The sequence below is a fragment of the Pan paniscus genome, chromosome 9 (assembly GCF_029289425.2).
Source record: "Pan paniscus chromosome 9, NHGRI_mPanPan1-v2.0_pri, whole genome shotgun sequence".
Lineage (NCBI taxonomy): Eukaryota > Metazoa > Chordata > Mammalia > Primates > Hominidae > Pan > Pan paniscus.
Genome location: NC_073258.2, coordinates 77,418,873 through 77,442,625, shown reverse-complemented (window position 1 = coordinate 77,442,625; position 23,753 = coordinate 77,418,873). Strand labels below are relative to the sequence as shown.

The 23,753-nt window shown below is 35.8% G+C and overlaps 1 protein-coding gene across 18 annotated transcripts in view; it reads right to left on the bottom strand.

Annotated features, from left to right (window-relative positions):
• The window catches only part of EMSY (EMSY transcriptional repressor, BRCA2 interacting), a 108,694-nt gene that overhangs the window by 33,410 nt on the left and 51,531 nt on the right, over positions 1-23,753 (bottom strand). For all 18 annotated transcript variants that reach the window (XM_055094701.2, XM_055094705.2, XM_034933404.3 and 15 more), the window contains 3 exons: positions 22,916-23,170; positions 5,864-6,013; positions 3,091-3,261 (listed from right to left, as the gene is read on the bottom strand). In XM_055094701.2, coding sequence (XP_054950676.1) covers positions 3,091-3,261; positions 5,864-6,013; positions 22,916-23,170 — 576 coding nt within the window. The remainder of the gene's footprint in view (positions 1-3,090; positions 3,262-5,863; positions 6,014-22,915; positions 23,171-23,753) is intronic.

Sequence of the window (23,753 nt, the reverse complement as noted above, 5' to 3'; positions counted from 1 at the left end):
AATTTAATGTATACACATGTAAAGAAATATTTGACGCTATAAAATATGAATTGGCCAGGTGCAGTAACTGACGCCTATAATACCAGCACTTTGGGAGCCCAAGGCAGGTGGATCACCTGAGGTCAGGAGTTTGACATCATCCTGGCCAACATGGTGAAACCCTGTCTCTACTAAAAATACAAAAATTAGCCAAGCGTGGTGGCAGGCGCCTGTAATCCCAGCTACTCAGGAGGCTGAGGCAGGAGAATTGCTTGAACCCGGGAGGCGGGGGTAGCAGTGAGCAGAGATCACACCACTGCATTCCAGCCTAGGTGACACAGCAGGAGTCTGTCTCAACAACAAAAAAAAAGATATGAATCAACTACAAAGATAGTCATGGCTTCCATTTAATTACTTGTTCTAATAAAAAGAACTTTCTAGAAAGTACTTTGGAAGCATTAACTTGCATTCTAGGATATTTATACAGAGGAAGTAAGAATTCCACAAAATAATTTATGTATAATAATGTTCGTCATAGAATTATTTATAATGACACACACACACACACACACAAGACAGCCTATAAGTAACCTAAAACTTGCTACAATAAGAAAATGGTTAAATATGAGGGGGGCATGTCAAACTACATTTACTAGCATGGGAAAATAACATTACTATAGGAAACACGGATAAAATCTGACTATATTAGATCCCAATTAAAAAATATATATATATATATATATACGCGCACACACACACACTTTATACAAACAAATGAATAGAAAAATGAATAAAAAGAAATATACCTAAATTTTAACACAGTCCTATGGATAGTAAAAATCAAAGGTTTTTAATTTTCTTTGAACCTGGCTGTAGTTTCCAAATTCTCCCACAATGAGAGGGAAAGTATCTTTTTTTAAGCCTTCTAGTCTTATAGCTAGATGTTTGAGTGTATTTTAAGAAAAGAGCCAGGCATGGTGGCTCATGCCTGTAATCCCAGCACTTTGGGTGGCCAAGGTGGGCAGATCGCTTGAGCTCAGGAGTTTGAGACCAGCCTGGGTAACATGGCAAAACCCTGTCTCTAGAAAAATTACAAAAATTAGCCAAGCATGGTGGTGTGGGCCTGTAGTCTTAGCTACCTGGAAGGCTGAGGTGTCAGGATTGCTTGAGCCCAGGAGGCTGATGCTGTAATGAGCCAATCATGCCACTGCACCCTGGCCTGGGCAACAGAGTGATACTCTGTCTTAAAAAAAAAAAAAAAAAAAAAAAGAAAGTACTTCTTTTTTGTTTGGGGAAGATGGGACCCTAGAAAAAGCATCTGCTCATGGATGAAGACAGAAAACTGTGTAAATTCATTCAACCAGCCTTATCAGTTTACTATAAATAGGCAATGAAAGATTTTAAAACTAACCTATAATCCCAGTATCATGGATCAACAATATTATAAAATAAGAAAATTGTCTTTATAAAGAATAGTGAGATGTAACATAAGGATCAGTTTAGAGCAACCAGAAGAAGTTCTTTGGAATAAAAGTGTCAATGAAGCAGAGATAGAGACATAATGAGCAACACACAATGAATAAAGTTATTTAAACTGTATGCCAAGTATATCCTATAGTGCTGGAAAAGTCTCTACTCATGTACACTCATGCACTTGAAGTAGCAACTAACATGAATGGTTTTATAATTCAATACAAAGATGGATAACACATTATACATGTATAAGATATATAAATTTCAAATGACATCTCTGCTTTTAGGAAAATGTGCTTGCTTGTATTGCTCTAACCAGGTACAAAGCAACTACATTATGCATTAGGTCTGAAAATAGAGGACTCATGACATCCAAACATTCCTTCAAGCTATATGAAACTATAAATTCATGTATAAGTAAAGAAAAATCCTTAAGGTCATAAAAAACTACCTACCAATGAAATACAAGATCCCTTTTTGACAAATGTTTAATTGAGTAAGTGCTTTATACTATGTAAAGATATTGTCAAGTAATAAATTACAATTTAAGTTTTAACTGTGTTATTTAAAGTATCCTCTTAAAAGCTGGAGTACAATGATTCTTTCCCTACTGGTTTCACCCTCCTCAGTCTGGCAAACATCGGATTTTCTCACTTACACTTAAAAGTAGAGCCAAAATTAACAGCTTTAAATATAACACTTTATGCCAATATCATGCTCTGCTTTGCTTTTTTTTTAACTCCCTGAGTTATCAGCAACATCAAATTACTGCCAGGAACTTCAATCCCTTGACTTTAAAATGTTAGAACAACTCACCTGGGGCATACAAAATATGACTTGTCTACAAAAATGGTAGACAATTAAAGTCTACAGTCTTGCTTAATCAGGGATTATTTACATCATTTTAATTAAAAATAATAATCGATGAAAACAGATGCCATTTTAACATTCCACATTAGGGTCCACAACCCAAGAACTGCAGAGATTAATGAGCCAATAAAAACCAGGTATGGTTTCAATATACCAATAAACAGGCAGATGTTTGGCTTTCACTATTAAAGTAAAATATTTCTGAAAAGCAAAGTTAATATAAATGGCAAAAGGCAAATAAAGTATTCAAATATTTTTATTTTTAATAAACTAAAGTGACATCAGTAATTGAAATTATGAGATATGTTCCCTAAAACATATTCAGAACAAATAAGAGTTCTTCCACTTTCTAACTCTAATTGGTCTTGGACAGGTCAATTTGATCTCTCTAAAGCCAAATCTATCTTCATTTGTAAATTCAGCACAATAGCAACCACCTCAGAGTTGTTTTGGGGTCTGAATAGGTTGACAAATAGGAGGATACTTTGCAAATGAAAAATCTCTATGCAAATTTAAACTATAATCTTTCCACTTTGACTAAAAGCAACTAAAGGTTCTTTCCATTTTAAAACTATCAAAAGCTTTATATGTGAATATTGAATATTAAAACTAAAAACTTTATTTAATCGTGAAACATAAGGACTAAAACAAAGCTTTAGATTTCTAAGCAAAAAATTGAGATCAAATATAATCCTTCAATGAAGTAAGTTTTTTTTTTCCTCTCAATGAAGGCCACCTATACCTTTAACATATTTCAGATATACCTACCAGAAACTATATTACTGCTAATTATCTTGCCCCCCAAGGTAGCTAATGATTTGGGTACTACTGTAATGATGCTACCACTCGTAGTTTTCACATAGGTTGCAGCTCCAGGGGTTGCAGCCATCCGACCAATGGATGGGCTCACTGTTGGCCGGGTATAGGTTGCTTGTGTGCCTATAGAAAGGGAAAAGCCAAAAGAAAAACTTGTCATTGCTTACAGAAGAATGATAATTAATACAGTTTAACTGTAATTCCATATAATCTACATTGCTATAACTTGAAAATGGAATTTCAAGGTGTCAAGACATTAATTTATAATTTTACAGCCAGTTTTCAACACATATAGCAAGTACTACAGCCAAGTCAATTTAAATTAATTTTACACATAAAATTTTGTGATGTGTTGCATCAAATTACTAACCCAAGAAAAAGTAGAGTTAACTCTGTTCCCTTCTTCCACTACCCTTCTTCTACTAGTTTTATGCCAAAAGAAACAAATTTAATCATCTTTCCTGCCAGAGTATTTTAGATATTTCTGTCATAGATTTTAAGGTCTCTGCATCTGTTTTATGCTGTCTTAGTGCCAAACCCAATGTTGGCATTGAGCAAATAAGGCAGTATTGTTTGCCTAAAGTTTTACAAACTTTCATTGCTTTGTACTCTGCTACCCTCTAAATATACGTCCACCTTTAAAGGGTTGGGTATTCTATCATTTTAGTAAAGATTAAAGTTAAAGCTGCCTAGAGTTGCCAGGAATATTTCTCTTTAGCCTAAAATTTTCTCTATTTACCTATTTCCTCAACTTTAGACCTGTTAGACTATTTTTCTTCATGTGTCTCAAAAGATTTTATACCCTTCCCCACTATTTCTAACGCTTTTTTCTTTTCTCCAAACAGGAATTAAAAGCTAACTACATGAGTCTGTTGTAGTTTCTTACAAATCCAGTAACTCAGAAAGGCTATTCCTAAATTAAGCATCAATAGCCTTAGGGAGAATGAAAAAAAAATGACTAAGATAACATCATCTTCACTTGAAGAAATCTTTCATGATAATCGAATTCACGGACCACTTTGATAGCCATTTTCAATACTCGCCTCCTCCCCCCCCAAAAAAATGCTTTTACCAAGTTATTCACCTTTGAAAAATACAACCATTACCCAAAAAGGGAGAACGGGAGGAACAATAAGTAGAATTAGTTTAAATTGGTTATAAGCATACATCTGAATGAAAAAAAAAAACCCCACAAAACTAGTGCAAAGTAAATATGCTATATGGATACATAGTTTGAATTTGGCAAATTACATCTGGAAAAATTTCAAATTAAGTTTTTGTTAAAAAAAGAAACACTTATTATAACACAGACACATAAATAGACAAAATATTATTCTTCACTACTTTTCCATAACATGAAGAATCATATATGCATAACACTGTTATCTATTTAGAAAAGTTTAGGGGAAGTATGATAAAAATACTAAAGAATAATAGTGTTTAAAAGCACAGGCTTTGCATAGAGACAAAAGGTAGAATGGTGATGCCAGGGACTTGAGAAAGTGGGGAAATGAAGCATTATTGTTGAATGAGCACAGAGTTTCAGTTTCGGAAGATGAAAACGTTTTGGAGATAGATGGTGTTGATGGTTATACAACAATGTGAATGTACTTAATGCCAATGAACTATATATTTGAAAATGGTAAATTTCATGTTATATATATTTTACTGCAATTTAAAAAACAAAAGAAAGCACAGGTTTTGGAGTCAAACTGGTTCAATCCCCAGTTCTGCCTCTCTTTGGCTACATGACCTTGGGCAAGTTGCTGAAAATGGAGATAATAAAGCCTAAAGGATATGAAGTGCAATGTTTGTAATGACTTTTACACACTGGCCAATAAATGACAGCTTATAAGCTTGAGACAGGTATCATTTTACACTATTTAAATTCTGTCATCTAAATACTAGCCATCCTCAAAAAGTTTGGTTAAAGAGTCATACATTTAAAATAACGGTAATGGCTAATTATAATATTAATAGTGACAACTATTGAGCACTATGCCGGGGACTTTCTACATACCTGATTTCATTTAGTATTTATAATAACGTTATGGCATAGGTATTATTATCCCATTTAAATAAACAAGGAAAAAAACAAAAACAAATAAACAAAGAAAAAGATTTAGAGAGATTAAGTAATCTGCTCAAGGTCACATTTTAGATAGTGTTACTATCCAAAATGTTCAACACTGTCACTTCCTCCAGCATATGCTGGTTGCTTGCCTATCAGGGCACAATACCATTCTGTGCTTCCCTCAGTCTCAGTAACGGTTACTAAACTGTAATGTAACATATACTCTTCTCAACTTCATCAGAGTGAAATCCTTGTGGGTTGGGACTGTTTTAATTCATTCAGCAAATCCTGACTGAGCACCTACTTACAGACTAGCTCTATATATGTGGTAAATAAAAAGGATATGGTCCCTTACGCTCACAGAGCTTATGGTCCAATAAAAGGAACAATATCAAACAAATCAATATACAACTAGATACCTAAGAAATTATGGGAAGTGCTATAAAGGAAAAGAACAAAGGATCATTAGAAAGAATAACAAAAGAAAGTTAACGTCAGGGCAGTCAGTAGGGGTGTGAGAATCAAGAAAGGCCTCTTTGAAAAACTGTCCCATTAATCTCTATATCCCAAGTGTCAAGCATATTGCTGGTACAGAGAAACTGTTTGATGAATGTATGATGAATAAATGAACTGATGCTCAAGAGAACTTACCAGTAGGAGTGGTTACCAGTTTAGTTGTCATAATTGCACCATTACTGCTAACCACCATAATAGGGGAATTGCTACTGGTGGGTAGAGTTGCTGTCACTGGTTTGGGTAAGATTTTACTTGGTTGAACCTGTTGTGTGATGATTTTAACACCTTTGAAAGAAGAAAGATAAATCTCAGCACAAATTATTTTTAAATACATGTCCCTTATACCAACCCAAGAGGGCAGTAGTCACACACATTTACTCAGTCTTGTCTAAAGAGAAGTTTTTTTTAATACTGATGAAACTCTAAACTTTTATTCCTCAAATTCCTATCTTTCTTAGTTTATTTCTCATTTCAGAAATGCAACTAAAACATTGCATTAACAAAGTTCATAAAGAAAAACAAATCTTTTGTCTATGATTGTGTTATACAAGAGCTTTCAAACCAAATTATCCACTGGACTTGACTTTACAGGCAAATAATCCTTTCCATACAAATACTTAGGATGAAAGGACTAGCATAAGAGGTCAGAAACAAAAGGTAATGTGCTTTTATGTATCCCCAACTTCGCCAAAATATTCACACAACTCCTTAAACTTACATAAAAGCTGTTGAAAATTATAAAGACAAAGAACATTTTTTGTTTGAATTTTTTAACTGCCTTCTTTTAAAATAATTTTTAATAGCTCACTTTGTCAAATACAGGATACAAAAAAAGATACATTATTATTCTACCTACACAAAATAATGTGTGTGGACAAGAACTTGAAGGTGATAGGCAAAAATAAAACTAAAGTGCTAGGGTGGTGATTTATGGGTTTTTTTTTTACATTTTCTAAATTTTTCTTTATAATGCCATAATTGTTACATTGACTTTCCAAACGTAAACATTCTTTTAACCCTTTTCCCATTTAGAAAAAAAAAAAGTGTAGCTTGCTGTCTGCATTCATTTAATTTTATATAAACATGCTCTTTGAGGCTGAAACAAATCTGAGTGATTTTCAATGTGAAAATAAAATATAAAAACTGTTTTTGAGAACTATGTTAACATCACACATAGGAATGCTAGCTTCTAGGATCTGACATTTTCAGCAATTGAGAATTACTATATTTTGTAAACGGAAATACCACTACTAAAAACAGAATGCTATAAATAGAATAATGTCTTTTGTTTCCAAAGTCAATATACTAGAGCAATGCAAAAATAATAATCAAAGCAAGATATTTCCTGGCAAAGTTATCTTGGGGTAAATGCTACAGCTGCAAGCACCACCAGCAAGTATTCTCGGGGTAAATGAGAAAAGGGTTAAAATAAAATTTCCTATGCCAACTATAAATTTAAATTGGTAGCTAAGGAAGGAAATTTTTGGTAACACTCTTTCCCCACTACTATCTTCACTGAAATAATTCATGAGTTAAAATATGTTGTTATAGACAACTAAGAATTATATTACTTTTTGAGACGGTGATTTAGGTTAAGACGTTAGGAAGCAAACAGATCTATTTATTTAATAGCCTTACATAATTTTAAATTTCTTGTAGCCAACAAAGTTGTTAAAATTATGACATCTAAGTATATAATTAGACAGGCTACATAATCTCTGTGACTCAGTCTCCTCATCCATAAAATAATGATTCTATTAGTATATACCTCATAAGGCTGTTGTTAAGATTAAATAAATCACAACTGTAAAGTTCATAATGAACAGTAAAAATTCAGTAATTATTATGGAAATTTTAAGATTCTGATTATAATACATCTTAAGCACTGAGGTTTGTGGGGGGAATAATTTCTAGTATTTATTTCATTAGTGAATTACAGTTATTATTATTTTATTATTATTATTATTTTGAGATGGAGTCTCACTCTGTCTCCAGGCTGGAGTACAGTGGCGCAATCTCAGCTCACTGCAACCTCCACCTCCTGGGTTTAAGTGATTCTCCTGCCTCAGCCTCCCGAGTAGGTGGGATTACAGGGGCCTGTCATCATGCCCGGCTAATTTTTTTGTATTTTTAGCACAGACAGGGTTTCACCATGTTGGCCAGGCTGGTTTTGAACTCCTGACCTCAAGGGACCCACCAGCCTTGGCCTCCCAAAGGGATTACAGGTGTGAGCCACCAGACCCGACCACAATTAAGTAATTCTTAAAGCACATATAAAAAGGAGCTTCTAAAGAAATAAGCACACAGAGAAAAAATTAAGATAATCATAATATGACTTTGCTCAATTATATGCAAATAAGTTTAAAATCTGGATCAAATAGGTAATTTTCTAGGAAATTATTACTTATCAATATTGACCCCAGAAAAGAGAAAAAATGTAAATAGACAAATTTCCACAGATAAAAATTTCAGGAGCTGTACCCCTTTGCCAAAAAATAGCAGGCTCAGATAGTTGCATCGGAGAATTCTACAGTCTCTTAAAAAGAAAGTAATTCCAATGTACTTAAAGCCATTCCAAATACTGATATCTGGCACGGCGGCATGGGCTCTGCTGGCCCCCTAACCCAGTGAAGCTGGTAAAAATTATAAAACCACCATTGAAAGGCTCCAGAAATCATGCCAAGGGCAAATAGTAAATGAAAAAACATCTACTCAATAAAATCTCAAAAAATTCATTGAGAAAGGCAACATCTGTGGTATTTAAACCAAGAGCATTTCCTCCTTCCCCACTACTAGCTCAGCAAGGGGTACATTCCATTCCAGATGGCTGCAGTGAAGAAGAACTCGGGATTCCTTCTCTGCCAGCTCCCAGTTGAAAGGTTTTCTTCTCAGGAGAAACCAGACTTCAGATTATATCATCCTGCCCTCAGCTACCTACTGCTAAGGCTAAGTTCTGGGCAAGAGCAGTATGGATGTGAGAGCTCTCTTATTCTGCCCAGCCCCCAGTTTGTGGACAAAGCTCTACCTTGGGCACAGTACCACTGAGTATACTGAAGTACTGATAGCCCTTGCCCTGGCTTGTGAGGCAGTGACTCCACCACCAAGCGAGGCAAGCTGTGAGGACCTTAGGCTGCTCCCCAACCCCTTACCCCGACTCTGTGAGCACTCAGTGCCTAAAGCAGGGGTCTGTCAGAGAAGTCTGTCACTTACCCCACCCTAGATACTTCCTATTTCTGCAAGGTTCCAGTTTCTAAGGTCTGTATCAATGGCATTTTTATTTGTGAATCAATTATTACATTACACTATATTAATTAATTTTAGGCAAGGTCTTGCTGTGTCACCCAAGGTAGAGTGCAATGGTGTGATCATGGCTCACTGCAGCCTTGAACTCCTAGGCTCAAGCAATCCTCTTGCCCCAACCTTCAGAGTAGTTGGGAATACAAGCATATGCCACCACACTCAGCTAATTTTACTATTTTTGTAGAGACAGGGTCTTGCTTTATAGTCCAGGGTGATCTTGAACTCTGGCTTCAAGCAGTCCCCCTGCCTTGGCCTCCCAAAGATCTGGGATTACAGGCATGAGCCACCAAACACAGCCAGTTTATTAATTTTTTTATTAGAGACAGCGTCTTGTTCTGTCACCCAGGCTGAAGTGCGGTGGCATGATGCCTGTAACCTTGAACTCCTGAGCTAAAGCAATTCTCCCATCTCAGAATCCCAAAGCACTGAGATTATAGGCATGAGCCACTGCACCTGGTCTATATTTTATTTTTTTGAATAGAGAAAGCATTCATTAAAAACTGACCAGTATAAAAAGTTAGAGTGAATAACTTGTCCTCTTTCCTTGTCCTCTGTCTAGTTCTCCCTTGCCATTAACAAAAGCTTAGTTTCTTATATATTGTCAGAGTCTCCACAAATACAAGAAAATTTAAATATGGATTCTTATACCTCCCCTCTTTACACACTTGTAAAACATAACACATGCACCTTGCTTTCCCCCCTACCTTTAACAATGTATCTTAGAGATCTTTTTAATATAGTCAGTACATAAAATTAAATTGCTTCTTCATTCTACAGTGATACAGGTATACCTTGTTTTATTACACTTTGCTTTATTGTGCTTCTCAGTACTAGTGGTTTTTTTTGTTTGTCTGTTTGTTTTTGTTTTTTGTTTTTTTGAGACGGAGTCTCGCTCTGTTACCCAGGCTGGAGTGCAGTGGTGCAATCTTGGTTCACTGCAACCTCCACTTCCTGGGTTCAAGCAATTCTCCCTGCCTCAGCCTCCCGAGTAGCAGGATTATAGGCACCCACCAACACACCTGGTTTATTTTTGTATTTTTAGTAGAGACAGGGTTTCATCATGTTGGCCAGGCTGGTCTCAAACTCCTGACCTCTGGTGATCTGCACTCCTTGGCCTCCCAAAGTGTTTTTTACAAATTGAAGATTCTGGCAACCCCACGTCGAGTAAGTCTATAGGCACCATTTTTCCAACAGTGTGCGCTCACATTATGTCTGTGTCACATTTTGATGATTCTCACAATAATTCAAAGTTTTTTTTTATTATTATATCTGTTACTTTAATCGGTGATCAGTGATCTTTGATGTTACTATTATAATTGTTTTGGGCCACCACAAACCATGCTCGTGTAAGATGATGTACTTAATCAATAAATGTTGTGTGTGCTCTGACTGCTTCACGAACTGGACATTCTCCCATCTCTCTCCCTCTCCTTGGGCCTGCTTGTTTCCAAAGACACAATGATACTGAAATTAGGCCAGTTAATAAACTTCATTTCTATGAAGGCCAGGAGAGTGAGGAATCTGCAGAAGAAAAGTTGGAAGCTAGCAGAGGTTGGTTCATGCGGTTTAAGGAAAGAAACCATCTACAGAATGTCAAAGTGCAAAACAAAACAGCAAGTGCTGACGGAGAAGCTGCAGCAAGTTATCCAGTAGATCTACCTAAGATCATTGATGAAGGTGGCTACACTAAACACCAGATTTTCAATGTAGACAAAATAGACTTTTATTGGAAGAAGATGCCATCTAGGACTTTCATAGATAAAGAAGTCAATGCCTGGCTTCAAAGCTTCAAAGAACAGACTGACTCTCTTGTTAGGGACTAATGCAGTTGCTGAGTTTAAGTTGAAGCTGATGTTCATTTACCATTCGCAAAATGCTAGGGTCCTTAAAAAGGATGCTAAATCTACTCTGCCTGTGCTCTATAAATGAAACAACAAAGCCTGGATGACACCACATCTGTTCACAGCATGGTTTACTGAAGGTTTTAAGCCCACTATTGAGACCTACTGCTCATAAAAAAAAAAAAAGATTCCTTTCAAAATATTACTACCCACTGACAATGCACCTAGTCACCCAAGAGCTGTGATGGAGATATACAAGATTAATATTGTTTTCATGCCTGCTAACATAACATCCATTGTGCAGGCCATGAAACAAGGAATAATTTCAACTTTCAGGTCTTATTAAGAAATAAATTTTAGGCTGGGTGTGGTGGCTCATGCCTGCAGTCCCAGCACTTTGGGAGGCTGTGGCAGGTGGATTGTTTGAGCCCAGGAGTTTGAGACCAGTCTGGGCAACATGGTGAGACCCTGTCTCTACAAAAATTTTTTTTTAAAAATTAGCCAGGCATGCTATGGCTCATGCCTGTAGTCTCAGCTACTTGGGAGGCTGAGGTGGGAGGACTGCTTGAGCCAGGAGGTTGAGGCTGCAGTGAACTATGATTGTGTCACTGCATTCCAGCCTGGCTGACAGACTATGTCTCAAAAAAAAAAAAAAAAAAGAAAAAGAAAAAGAAAAAAAATGCATTTTGTAAGGCTACAGCTGCCATAATGATTTCTCTAATGGATTTGGGCAAAGTCAATCTTCTGGAAAGGATTCACTGTTCTAGATGCATTCAGAACATTTTTGATTCATGGGAGGAGGTCAAAATATCAACATTAATAGGAGCTTGGAAGAGGTGGATTCCAACCTCTATGGATGACTTTGAGTGGTTTAGGTCTTCAGTGAGAGAAATAACTATCTTATGATAAAACTTGACTAGATGAGGAGTTGCTTCTCATCGATGAGCAACGAATGTGGTTTCTTGAGATGGAATCTTCTAATGAAGTAATAGTGCCCTGTCCTGTGGATGTTGTTGAAATAACAACAAGCAATTTGGAGTATTATATAAACTTAGTTGATAAAGCAATGGCAAGTTTAAAAGATTGAGTTCCATTTTCAAAGAAGTTCTACTGTGGGTAAAATGTTGTAAAACAGCATTCCATGCTACAAAGAAATCTTTTACAGAAGGAAAAATCAATCCATGCAGCCAACTTCACTGTTGTCTTACTTTAAGAAAATGCTGTAACCACCCCAACCTTCAGTATCCACCAACCTGACCAGTCAACAGCCATCAACATTGAGACAAGACCCTCCACCAGCAAAAAGATTACACCTCTCTGAAGGCTCAGATGGTCATTAGCATTTTTTAGCAATGAAGTATTTTAAATTAAGGTATGTACATTTTTTAGACATAATACAATTACACACATAATAGACAGCAGTATAATATAAACATAACTTTTATATGCACTGGGAAACCAAAACTTTGGTGTGACTTCCTCTGTTGTGATATTCACTTTATTTCAGTGGTCTGGAACTGAACCTGTAAACTCTATAAAGTACGCCAGAATCGTAATTTATGTAATGAATCCCCTGTAAGGTTGTTTCCAGTCTTTTTTTAAAATTCAAACAAAATGCAGTGAATAAGCCTATATAGTGTCATTTTGTATGTGTATCTGTAGGATAAATTTCCAGAAGTATGACTGCTATGTCAGTTTTGACAGATACTGCCAAGTTTTCATCTTATCGGGATTTTCGATTTATTTTCCTACCAGTAATGTACGAGTCCCAGCTTCCTCACAGTGCCCCCTTCCCACCAGTATATTTTCAAGCAGTTGGATTTTTGCCAATGTGATAGGGGCGGGTGGATGTTATCTCAGTATTTTTTTCATTTTTCATTTCCCTTATTAAGAGTGAGTTTGAGAAACTATTTATATGTTTTAGTGCCCTTTGTAATTCACTTTTTGTGTGCTATCTGTATCCATTTTCCACTTTCCTATTGGATCAATTTCTGGGAATTCTTACACTGTCAGGATAATTGGCATTCTGTGCATTTCATGATTTGCAGATTTTTTTCCAGTTTATTTGTCTTTTGACTTCATGGGGTTTTCTGTGCAAAACACTATTTGTTTATATGTAGTTGAATTTATCAGTGTGGTCTTTAATGCTTCCAGATTTTCCATCACAGTTTATAATTTTTGTATTTAAGTCTTTTGGAATTTAAACTGGTATGAGGTTAGACAATACAATATATTGATAACCAAATGTGATTTGAGTCTGTAATTTTCTTTTTTGTGTGCAGGGTTTGCCAGGTTTTTCTTTGAGCATTATGTGTATTTCCAAGAAAGAATTTTGAAAGTTTTTTTTTAATGCCCTGGAATATTTTTTATATTTAAATTTTATTTATTTATTTAGAGACAAGGTCTCGCTCTGTTGCCCAGGCTTAAGTACACCAGGCAATTCTGCCGCCTTAGCCTCAGCTGAGACTACAAGCATATGCCACCATACCTGGCTAATTAAAAAAAATTTTTTTTTGTAGAGTTGGGGTCTTGCCATGTTGCCCACACTGGTGTCGAACACCTGGCCTCAAGTGATTCTCCCGCCTTGGCCTACCAAAGTGTCAGGATTATAGGTGTGAGCCACTGTGCTCGGCCTGAAATTTTTTTTTCTTTTTTTTTTGAGACAGAGTCTCCCTCTGTTGCCCAGGCTGGAGTGCAGTGGCGTGATCTTGGTTCACTGCAAGCTCCGCCTCCCGGGTTCACGCGATTCTCCTGCCTCAGCCTCCCAAGTAGCTGGGACTACAGGCGCCTGCCACCATGCCCAGCTAATTTTTTGTATTTTTAGTAGAGATGGGGTTTCACCGTGTTAGCCAGGATGGTCTCGATCTCTTGACCTCGTGATCCACCCGCCTCAGCCTCCCAAAGTGCTGGGATTACAGGCGTGAGCCACTGTGCCCAGCCGCCATATTTCTTTTAGATTATTTTCTATGAAATAATACCAACATTCTTCTCTCCACATCCCCAGAGCCACTATCTGGAATATGGTATTTATCACGCTATTGTATATTTTTATAGTTTTACAACAAGGTAGGTGGATCACTTGAAGTCAGGAGTTTGAGACCAGCTTGGCCAACATGGTGAAAACCCATCTCTACAAAAAAAAAAAAAAAAAAATTAGCCGGGCGTGATGGTGCGCGCCTGTAATCCCAGCTACTCGGGAGGCTGAAGCAGGAGAATTGCTTGAACCCAGGAGGCGTAAGTTGCAGTGAGCCAAGAACGCCCGCCTTGGCCTCCCAAAGTGCTGGGATTACAGGTGTGAGCCACCGCTCCCGGCCGAATTTTTTTTTCTTAAAGAGCTTTATCAAAATATAATTGACTAAGCATTCAATGAACACATTTAAAATGTACAATGTAATGTTATTTAATATATTCACAGATATGTTCAGCCATCATAACAATTGATTTTAGAACACTTCACTTCAAAAGGAAACCCCATAATATGATCTACTACTCCTTGCACCCATTCATTCAGTTTCCGACCCCCAGCCCCAAGTAACCACTAGTTATTTTCTGTCTGTAGATATCTGTACTTTGGACTTTGATATGAAATAAATCATATAATACGTGGTCTTCTGTAACTGGCTTCTTGAACTTAATGTAATCTTTTTGAGGTTCATCCATCTTGTAGCATGTGTTAGTACTTCATTCCTTTTATGGCTAATTAAAATTCACATTTTGTTTATCTGTTTGTCCATTGATATGAATTTGGATTGTTTCACCTATTGGCTATTACGAATAATGCTGCTGAAAATATTTGTATGCAAGTTTTTTGGTATTCAGTTCTCTTGTATATATACCTAGGAGTGGAATCTCAGGATCATATGTTAATTCTTTGTTTAATTTAATTGTTTGATAAACTGACGTGTTTTCCAAAGCAACAGTACCATTTTACATTCCCACCAGCAGTGTATGAGGATTCCTGTTTCTCTACATCCATGTCAACACTTGTTATTCTGTTACATTGATTCTAGGCAGTCTGCTTTGTGTAAAGTATATTTCACTGTGATTCTGATGTGTACTTACCTGATAACTAATGATGTTTAGCATGTTTTCATGTGCTTTTTGTATCTTTTATATATTTTCCCTGAAGAAATGGCTATTCGGATCTTTTACCCATTTTAAAATTGGGTTATATGTCTATTTACCATTGAGTTATAAGAGTTTATATATATATATTATATATATACATAAAAATTCATATATCTGTACCATTTTACATGTACATGTATGGTTTTATTTCTGGTGGTGGGAATGTAAAATGGTACAGTTTATATTTGCTGGTGGGAATGTAAAATGGTACAGTTGCTTCGGATATGTAATTTGCAAGTATTATTTCCCATTCTCTGAATTGTCTTTTTACTTTCTTGATGGTATCTTTTAAAACACAGCAGTTAGCTGGGCACAGTGGCTCCCGCCTGTAATCCCAGCACTTTGGGAGGCCAAGGTAGGTGGATCACTTGAAGTCAGCAGTTTGAGACCAGCTTGGCCAACATGGTGAAAACCCATCTCTACAAAAAAAAAAAAAAAATTAGCCGGGCATGATGGTGCGCGCCTGTAATCCCAGCTACTCGGGAGGCTGAAGCAGGAGAATTGCTTGAACCCAGGAGGCGTAAGTTGCAGTGAGCCAAGACCGCGCCACTACACGCTAGCCTGGGTGACAGAGCAAGACTCCATCTCAAATAAATAAATTAATTAAATTGAATACAGCAGTTTTTGATATCTAACTTTTCTATTTTCTTTTTGTTGCTCATGCTTTCATTGTTATATCCAAGAATCCTTTGCCAAATCCAGTATGTTAGAGATTTACCCTAAGTTTTTTTCTAAGAGTTTGATAGTTTTACCTCTAAGTGTAAATGTTTGATTCATTTGAGTTAATTTTGTATACGGTGTGATGTAAGGGTCTCACTTCATTCCTTTGCACATATCTATTCATTTGTCCCAACAGAATTTGTTAAAAAGACTATTTTTCCCCCATTGAATGATCTTGGCATCTTTCTCAAAAAGCAGTTGACCATAGTTGTACGGTTTTATTTCTGGACTTTCAATTCTGTTCCATTGATCTATATGTCTTATGCCGGTACCATACTGTTTTGATTACCATTGGTTTGTAGTAAATTTTGAAATCAGGAAGCATTTGAGTCCTCTCCTTCTTCTTTTTTTTTTTTTTTTTTTTTTTTGAGACCACGCCTTGCTCTGTCACCCAGGCTAGAGTGCAGTGTGCAATCTCAGTTCACTGCAACCTCCGCCTCTCAGGTACAAGTGATTCTCCTGCCTCAGCCTCCCGAGTAGCTGGGATTACAGCCATGTACCATCATGGCCAGTTAATTTTTGTATTTTTAGTAGAGACAGGGTTTCACCATGTTGGCCAGTCTGGTGTCGAAATCCTGACCTCAGGTGGTCCACCTGCCTCAGCCCCACAAAGTGCTGGAATTACAGGGAGGAGCCACCATGCTGGGGCTCCTGCCTGTGATTTTTACTTCTTTTTTTTAAAGATTGTTTTGGCTATCCATATGGCTATCAAATTCCATATGAATTTTGGAGTTAGCTTGTCAATTTCTACGAAGAAGTCTGCTGAGATTCTGATATAGGTTGCATTGAATCTATAGATTAACGAGCACTGTCATCTTAACAATGTTAAATCTTCTGATCTGTGAGCATGGTATGCTTTCCTATTTATTTAGATCTTTAATTTCTTTCAATGTTTTGTAGTTTTCAGAGTATACATTTTGTATTTCTTTTGTTAAATTTATTCCTATTTTGTTCTTTTGGTGCTATTATAAATGGAATTGTTAGTTTCACTTTTTAGATTGTATATTGCTAATTTATAGATTTTTGTGTGTTGACTTTGTATCCTGCAACCTTTCCAAACACGTCTCATTTATTAGTTCTAATATCTTTTAGTAGATTCCTTAGTGGGTTTTTTTGTTTTTGTTTTTTTTAAATAATATAAAGGATCATGTCATCTGCAAATAGGGGTAGAGTTTCTTCTGTTTCAATCTGGATGCTTTTTTTTTTTAAATAATATAAAGGATCATGTCATCTGCAAATGGGGTAGAGTTTCTTCTGTTTCAATCTGGATGCTTTTTTTAAAAAAATAATATAAAGGATCATGTCATCTGTAAATGGGGTAGAGTTTCTTCTGTTTCAATCTGGATGCTTTTTTTTTTTTTTTTTTTTTTTTTGCCCATTTTCTCTTACTTGAGCCTCTGGTATAATATGGAATATAAGTGTCAACAGCAGACATCACTGTCTTTTTCCTTATTCTTTCTATTCATAGAACTTCTTTTAGTGTCTCTTGTAAGGTGGGTCTGCTAGCAACACATTCTTGCAGATTTTGTTTATTTGGTAAAGTCTTTCTTCATTTTTGAAAGCTAGCTTTTCTGGATATAGGATTCTTAGTTGGTGGGTTTTTTTTGTTTTGTTTTGTTTTGTTTTTCATTTCAAATGTGTTATCCAACTGCCTGCTGGCTTCATTGTTTCCACTGGGAAGTCAGCTCTTACGTAACTTTATTGCAATTTCCTTGTAAGTGATATGTTGTTTTTCTCTTGCTGTGTTCAAGATTTTCTTTTTGTCTTTGAATTTCAGCATTTTTACTGAGATATGTCTGTTTATGATCTTTGTTTATCTTATTTGTAATTTGTTAAGCTTCTTAAACATAAGTTACTGCTTTTCAATAAATTTGGAAAAGTTTTCAGCCATTATTTCTTTGAATATTTCTTTTCTTTTCTCTCTTCCCAATTCTCGTACTTCCATTATATGTATGTTGGTGTATTTAATGTCTCACATTTCTCTGAAGCTCTGTTAACTTTTCTTCATTGTTTCTTCTCTTTGTTCTTTAGCTCACATAACCTCTATTGATCGTTTTTCAGATTTGCAAATTCTTTCTTCTGCCAGTTCAGATCTACACGTGAACCCCTCTCGTGCATTTTTTAGTTCAGTGACTTTACTTTTAACCTCCAGATTTTCTGTTTGGCTCTCTTTAAAAACTAATTTCTATCTCTTTATTGATCTTTATTTGATGTAATATTGTCCTCATAGCCTCTTTTACTTCTATAATCATGTTTTTCTTTAGTTCTGTGAACATATTTGTAATGGCTACTTCAAAGTACTTTTCAGTTAAGTCTGACATCTGGTTGCTCTTATAGTTTCTGTTGTTTGTTTGTTTTTCCAATGTATGGGTAATATTTTCCTGTTTCTTTACCTGCCTCCTTATGTCTTTGTTAGAAATTAGACATTTTAGATAATATACATACAGCCCTCTGTAACTTCTACATCTTCAGATTCAAGCAACCATGGATCAAAAATATTTAGGAAAAAGACAACAAAAATAATAATACAACAGTAAAAAATAATACAAATACAGAAACCATATAGTATAACAGCTACATAGCATTTACATTGTATTAGGTATTATAGGTAATCTAGAGATGATTTAAAGTATACAGGAGGGTGTGCATAGGTTTCATAAATACTACACCATTTTTTATAAAGGACTGGAACATCCACAGATTTGAGTATCAACAGGGTCCTGGAAGCAATCTTCCACGGATACTGAGGGATGACCATGCAGTATCTGGGTACTGGTCTCCCCTCACCAGGGATTTGTTATTGTTATTCGCATAGTTATTTGTTTAGTGATGGGATCAGTTATTTTAGTGAAGTCTTTTTATTCCCTCTCCAGCCCATGCTCCTTCATCTAAGCATCTGATATTACTCCTCATGGAGACACTGCTCTGGGTATACTTACAGTCACTTTGGGATGACAGTGGTATTAGTTTGGCTTTTTTCTATTCTTTCCTTGACCACACCCAGCTGTTAAACTCTATTAACTGCTGGCTGATTACTCTGTTGTTTTCAGGAAAGCTTTGGAGCATACATTACTCTGTAATCCGAATTTTGGCTCCTTTGAAGGAACAGTTTCTGGGGTTCATTTTTGATATTTCTTCTAACCTCATGAAGGCTCTTCCCAGCTTTTATATTATCTGCTTCTTCTCTATAAACTGTCTGCAGTCTAGACTATATGTTCATTACATCCATGAATCTCCTTCTGGTTGCCTTTCACCACTTCCTTCACTGTTCTTGAGAATGCCCTTAGTCTTGAACTTCTCCATGCTCTGGTATAAATGGAGTTAGTTCCTTTGGGAAGAGATTAGGAGCTATCTGTTTTATGAATTATTTCTATCCTTTGGCAAAGTCTCTGAGCCAGTAACATTAAGTATTATATTAACATTAAGTAACATTAAGTATTATATTAAGTAACATTAGATATGGTGAAATCTCCCTTTTTTACTAGAAAGATAAAATTATTTCAAATATAGAGTAATTTGCAGTGAAAAGGTCAAATGTGATAGGCGACACAAGTATTTTTTTTATTGTTTTGGGTTTGGTTTTTTTTTTTGAGATAGGCTCTCACTCTGTAGCCCACGCTGGAGTGCAGTGGTTTAATCATAGCTCACTGCAACCTCAAACTTCTGGGCTCAAGCAATCCTCCTGCTCCCTCCCAAGTACCTAGGAGTACAGGCACATGCCACCATTTCTAGCTAATTTTTAAATTTTTTGTAGAGACCAAAAAATGGTCTCTACAAAAGGGCAGAGGTCTTGTTATATTGCCCAGGCTGGTCTCAAACTCCTGGCCTCACATGGCCAACACATGTATACTGTAATACCATAAGCAAACGCTAAGAAAACAGAACAAAACAATATACTTTAAAATAATATATATAAGTCAACATGAAACCCTAAAAATTCTTCAAGTAAACTACAAATAGGCAAGAAAAAAGAAACAAGAAACAAAAGAAACAAACAAAATAAAACGGCACATGTAACCACTACCATATCAACAATTACCTTAAATGTAAATGATCTAAATATATCATTTAAAAGTTAAAGATTGGGGCCGGGCGCAGTGGCTCATGCCTGCAATACCAGCACTTTGGGAGGTGGAGGAGGGCGGATCACGAGATCAGGAGATTGAGACCATCCTGGATAACATGGGGAAACCCCGTCTCTACTAAAAATACAAAAAATTAGCCGGGTGTGGTGGCAGGCGCCTGTAGTCCCATCTACTTGGGAGGCTGAGGCAGGAGAATGGTGTGAACTCAGCAGGTGGACCTTGCAGTGAGCCGAGATAGCACCCCTGCACTCCAGCCTGGGCGACACGGCAAGACTCCATCTCAAAAAAAAAAAAAAAAAAAAAAAAAGTTATAAGATTGGTTGGCCAGATGCAGTGGCTCACACCTGTAATCCTAGCACTTTGGAAGGCTGAGGTGGGCGGATCACTTGAGATCAGCATTCGAGACCAGCCTGGCCAGCATGGTAAAACCCTGTCTCTACTAAAAATACAAAAGTTACCTGGGCATGGTAGTGTGCACCTGTAATCCCAGCTACCTGGGAGACTGAGGCAGGAGACTCGCTTAAACCCAGGAGGCGGAGGTTGCAGTGAGCTGAGATTGTGCCACTGCACTCCAGCCTGGGTGACAAAGCAAGACTCCGTCTCAAAAACAAAAACAAGTTATTGGCAAAGTTGATATAAAAATATATAACTACACTGTATGCTGTCTACAAGAAACTCACTTCAAATACAACAATAAAAGTAGGTTGAAAGTAACAGGATGAAAAAAAAATACACTATGTGAACACGAATAAAAAGAAAATAGGAGTGGCTATATTAATTACAGATAAAGTATACTTTACAAGGCAATAGAACTCACTCCCCTCCAGTCACTATAGTTCTCTATTACATGCACTAAATATACTAATGCAGGCTAGTTACCATCATTAATTTATATGGCAGACTTTACAAGTTAAATTGGAATTAAATTTTAAGAATGGAAATTTTTTAAAATCAGCCTTTATATTTAAAAAAAATAGAGAATAAATTGCAGAAAAAAAGGAACGCTACATAATGAGACAGGATCAATATACCAGGAAGACACAATGTTTCTAAATATGTATGCATCAAACAATAGATATATCAAAATATAATACATGTAGCAAAAACTGAGATAGCTGTTTTTGCAGTACTAGAATCCAACAATTAGTTGGGGACTTTATTACCTCACTCCCATCAACTAATAGAACTACTATGCAGAAAATTCAGCATAGATATAGGAGAACTGAACAACATAATCAACCAACAGAATCTAGTTGATATACATATATAGAATACTCCACCCAACATCGGCAGCATAGATATTTTACGAGCACCATGGACCACCCACCAAAGTAGAACATATTGTGGGTGAAAAAACAAACCTCAATAAACGTAAAAGAATTGAAATGATACAGTGTGTTCTCAGACCATAATGAAATCAAACTAGAAATCAATAGCAAAACAAACAAACAAACCCAGAAAAATCTCCATTAGAAATTAAGCAACACAATTCTAAATAATCCATGGGTCAAAGAAGAAGTCTTACACAAAAAATTGAATAAAAATGAAAACAGAACATATTAAAATATGTGGAAGGCAGCTAACACAGTGCCGAGAGAAATTTGTGACAAATGTCTTTACATAGATGGAACTAAATGCTAAGTAATTAGAAAAGACAGTATGTCTTGAATCAATAATCTAAGTTCCCACCTTAAGAAATTAGAAGAGCAAAATAAACCTAAAGAAAGTAGGATAGAAATAATAAAGATAATAAAATTAAAAACAGAAAAGCAAAGGAAAAATCAATGAAACAAAAATCTAGTTCTTAAAAAATTCAATAAATTTTTAAATGCAATAAATAGCAAGTCTGACAAAGAAAGATACAAACCACCAATATCAGAAATGAAACAGGACATTAATATCAATCCTATAGCCATTAAAAGAATAGTAAAGAACTACTACAAGCAAATTTACACTCAAAAATTTGACAACTTAGAAGAAATGGATCAATTCCTCAAAACCATAAACTACCAAAACCAAGATGAAACAGATAATCTGAAAAGTCCCATAACTAATAAAGAAATGGAATTCATCAATTAAAAGCTTCTAAAAACAGAACTCTCCGGGCCCAGATGGCTTCATTGGAGAATTCTACTGAACATTTAAAGAATTAACATCAATCTTACATAGTCTTTTCCAAAAAATAGAAAGGAAATAAATACTTCCAAACTCACTTTATGAGGCCGGTATTATCCTGACCAAAATCGGACAAAGGCAGTATAAAATAAGAATATTACAGACCAAAATGTCTCATGAATAGAGAGACAAATTGAATCCAGCAATGTATTTTTAAAAATTATATATCATGACCAAGTGGGATTTATTTCAAATATGCAAGGCTAGTTTAACAGAAAATCAATCAATATAATCCAGCATATCAATAGACTAAACAAGAAAAAACTTAATTGAACAGAAAAAGCACTTGACAAAATCCAACACTCATTCATGATAAAAACTCCCCAAAAACTAGTAGCAGAAGTGCACTCCGTCTACTTGATAAAGAGCATCTATAAAAAGCCTACAGCTGGTATCATACTTAATGGTGAAAAACTGAATGTTTTCTCCTTAAGATTAGGAACAAAGCAAGGATGTCCACTTTCCTCACTCTTATTCATTCAGCATAGTATTGGAAGTTCTAGACAATAAAATAAAACACCAAAAAGAAATAAACAGCAATTGATTGGAAAGGAAGAAACAAAACTGTCCCTATTTATAGATGACATAGTTGCATACACAGAAAATCCCAAGGAATCTATGTAAATACTCTGAGAACAAGTGAGTTCAGCAAGGTCAAAGGATACAAGATCAATACTATTTTTATATACTAACAAAAAACATGTAGACATTGAAATTAAAATCATAATACCAATTATAATCACGACAAGAAAATGAAATGCTTAGGTACAAATCTAACAAAACATATACAGAATCTATATGCTGAAAGCTGTAAAACATTGATGAAAAAGTCAAAGACCTAAATAAATGAAGAGACATACCGTGTTCATGGACTGGAAGACTAAAAAAACTGGTGAATAAAGAAGAATTACCATATCTTATACACATTTTCCAGTTACCTGACTCCTGTTTGATTTGGATGGTAGGTTTAATACCAGGTGGCAAAGGAGACTGCTGAGGCTGTTGCTGATGAGATACTGGAGAAGGTTGGGCCACTTGTTGCTGTGTCTGCTGTTGCACTTGATATAACTGCTGCTTAGGAGACTGTTGATGTTGTTTAGGGAACTGTGCAAGAATCTGAGTTGGGGCACTCACTAAGCTTTTGGGGGAAGGAAGTCTGGTTGATGCCATTTTGATTGCTGATGTAGATACACCTGTAGAAAAGGAGTAAGGGAAAAGAGAATTTGATAGGAAAGCAAAATTAAAGTTACTTCTGGTTATTATAGTAGATAATAGTTTAAAGAATAGGGAAATCAACAAAAAGTACAATTTATTGAGCACCTAGTAAGTGTCAGATAAAATGTGTGGCACCTTACATATCTGATATCTAGTCTTCAAACTCTTCAAGGGAGGTAACCATTGTTCTCAGATTTTAAAAATGAACTGATTTTCCCTTGGTGAAGAGTGAGAATGAAAGAAACAAATTATCAGACAGGATGTTCCCAGACCTGTCTCTTAACAGATTTTCTATTAGAAAATGTAGGTTCTCAATGTGAATAATATAAGAACAAAGCGATTTTATTAATTTTTGAATCTTATTTATATGTTATATATTTTTCAAATATTATTTTTCAGGTTCTAATCAGCCAGTTTAAACATAGTATCCATGAAATAACTCACATTCATCTTTTGAACAAGATAATTCCCTTTTCTCTGAGAATGGTGAAGAGGAAAAAAAATTTTAATAAAAACAGAAAAAGTCATTTCCTAAGAACTCTGAATCATTAAATAATCATA